This window comes from Colobus angolensis, unplaced genomic scaffold (genome assembly GCF_000951035.1).
Source record: "Colobus angolensis palliatus isolate OR3802 unplaced genomic scaffold, Cang.pa_1.0 Scaffold120, whole genome shotgun sequence".
In the NCBI taxonomy this organism is placed as follows: Eukaryota; Metazoa; Chordata; class Mammalia; order Primates; family Cercopithecidae; genus Colobus; species Colobus angolensis.
In genome coordinates this window covers 2,659,007-2,661,449 of record NW_012113142.1, presented here as the reverse complement: position 1 = coordinate 2,661,449, position 2,443 = coordinate 2,659,007, and the positions used below count along the sequence as shown (strand labels likewise).

The 2,443-nt window shown below is 45.7% G+C and overlaps 1 protein-coding gene across 1 annotated transcript in view; it reads left to right on the top strand.

Moving 5' to 3' along the window:
• The first annotated feature begins 500 nt into the window (after positions 1 to 500).
• BAZ1B (bromodomain adjacent to zinc finger domain, 1B) overlaps positions 501 to 2,443 on the top strand; it is an 81,198-nt gene continuing 79,255 nt past the window's right edge. Inside the window, exon 1 of the mRNA XM_011930398.1 lies at positions 501 to 638. Within this exon, the coding sequence (XP_011785788.1) occupies positions 540 to 638 (99 nt within the window). The 5' untranslated portion in view covers positions 501 to 539. The remainder of the gene's footprint in view (positions 639 to 2,443) is intronic.

Here is a 2,443-nt window from a genome sequence, read left to right as displayed (position 1 = left end):
TTAGCCAGGATGGTCTCGATCTCCTGACCTCGTGATCCGCCTGTCTCAGCCTCCCAAAGTGCTGGGATTACAGGCTTGAGCCACCGCGCCCGGCCTCACGCCTGGCTAATTCTTGTATTTTGAGTAGAGACAGGGTTTTGCCATGTTGACCAGGCTGGCCTTGAACTCATGACCTCAGGTGATCTGCCTGCCTTGGCCTCCCATAGTGCTGGGATTACAGGTGTGGGCCACCACACGTGGCCAAAAGTTAAGTCTTAAAAGAGGTTAGGTGCACTGGTGCATGCCTGTGGTCCCAGCTACCTGAGAGGCTGAGGTTAGGAGGATTGAGCGCAGGAGGTGGAGGCTAGTGAGCTACGATTGTGCCACTGCACTCCAGCCTTGGTAACAGAGTGAGAAATGTTTGGAAAAGAAAGAAAGAAATGTTTGAATTGACCTGAATTAAATCTCTGGGTAAGTTTTTGTGTTTTCATAATAACTAATTACATTTATTTAGCTTGAAGGAGGAGTTTCCTGCCTGGTATGAGAAGCTTGTTCTGGAAATGGTTCACCATAACACCGCCTCTTTAGAGAAGTTGGTAGATACTGCTTGGTTGGAGATCATGACCAAATATGCTGTGGGAGAAGAGTGTGACTTCGAGGTGAGTGCCTATTCATTTCTGATTGGACTTAAACCATCAGAATTAGAGCTGTTGGCCTAGGTTACAGAACACATTTCTACGTGTGTAAAACTGTTATGTGTAGTATTTTATTTAATATCAAGTATTAATACTTGATGTTAATACTTGTGTGTTTTTTTGTTTTTGTTTTTTTGAGATGGAGTCTCAATCTGTCTCCAAGGCTAGAGTGCAGTGCGCAATCTTGGCTCACTGCAACCTCATTCTCCCATGTTCAAGTGATTCTCCCACCTAAACCTTCTGAGTAGCTGGGACTACAGCTGTGCACCACTACGCCCATCTAATTTTTTTATGTTTTTGATAGAGACAGGGTTTCACCATGTTGGCCAGGCTGGTCTTGAACTCCTGACTTAAGATGATCTGTCCACCTTGGCCTGCTATCAAATATTATAAGGAATAAATTTTATTTTTATTTGTTTGTTTAGAGACAGGGTTTCGTTCTGTCACACAGTCTAGAGTGCAGTGGTGCAGTCATAGCTCGCTGTATATAGCCTTGGACTCCTTGGCTTACGCCATCCGCCCACCTTAGCCTTCTGAGTAGCTGGGACTGCAGGCATGTGCCATCATTCTTGGCCTTGAACCAAATTTTAGAACCACATTCATCACCAAGAATGTTTTAGTATTGTAATAATTGCAACACTTTGTTGTACTAGTCTATCCTTGCTTTGTCTTTTTCATCCTTTTTTGATAATTCTGTTATTTTGCCTTTTTGGTTTTGATTTTTCTTTTTTTTATTTTTCGGGGATAGAGTCTTACTGGACTCTGTAAGTCTTACTGGACTTGCTGGAGTAGTGCAGTTTCGTGATCTTGGCTCATTGCAGCCTCCACCTCCCAGGCTCAAGCGATCCTCTCATGTCACCCTCCACATAGCCGGGACCGCAGGTGTGTGCTACCATGCCCGACTAATTTTTTGTGTATTTTGTAGAGACGGGATTTCACCATGATGCTCCGACTGGTCTCTAACTCCTAATCTATCCTCTTACCTTGGTCTCCCAAAGTGCTGGGATCATAGGCTTGAGCCAATGTGCCCGGCCCATGCAGTGGCCATGCTAGTCTTGTCCATATTATTCCAGTTTCATTATATGTGCTGGCAAAGTGAGCACATAATTCTTAAACTATGTTTAAAAGACTTTTAAGATTTTTTTTTTTTTTTCTGAGATGGAGTTTCGTTCTTGTTGTCTGCGCTGGATTGCAATGGCGTGGTCTCAGCTCATTGCAACCTTTGCCTCCCTGTTTCAAGTGATTCTCCTGCCTCAGCCTCCCGAGTAGCTGAGATTACAGGCGCCCGCCACCATGCCCTGCTAATTTTTCATTTTTAGTAGAGACGGCATCTCTCCATGTTGATCAGGCTGCTCTTGAACTCCCGACCTCAGGCTTCGGCCTCCCAGAGTTGGGATTACAGGCGTGAGCCACCGCGCCCGACCTCAGACGTGTAATCCCAAGTCCTTGCTGTAATGAGAGTTGGACTTTTTCTACCTTTTTTTTTTTTTTGAGACGGAGTCTTGCTCTGTTGCCCAGGCTGGAGTGCAGTGGCACGGTCTCGGCCCATTGCTAGCTCCGCCTCCCAGGTTCATGCCATTCTCCTGCCTCAGCCTCCCGAGTAGCTGGGACTACAGGTGCCCACCACCACACCTGGCTAATTTTTTTGGGGAAACCCGTTTCTTACTTTTTCTACCTTTTTTTTTTTTTGAGAGGGAGTCTCTCTCTGTCACCCAGGCTGGAGTGCAGACTACACCTTACAATCCACTGAAAGGACACCCAATAATCTC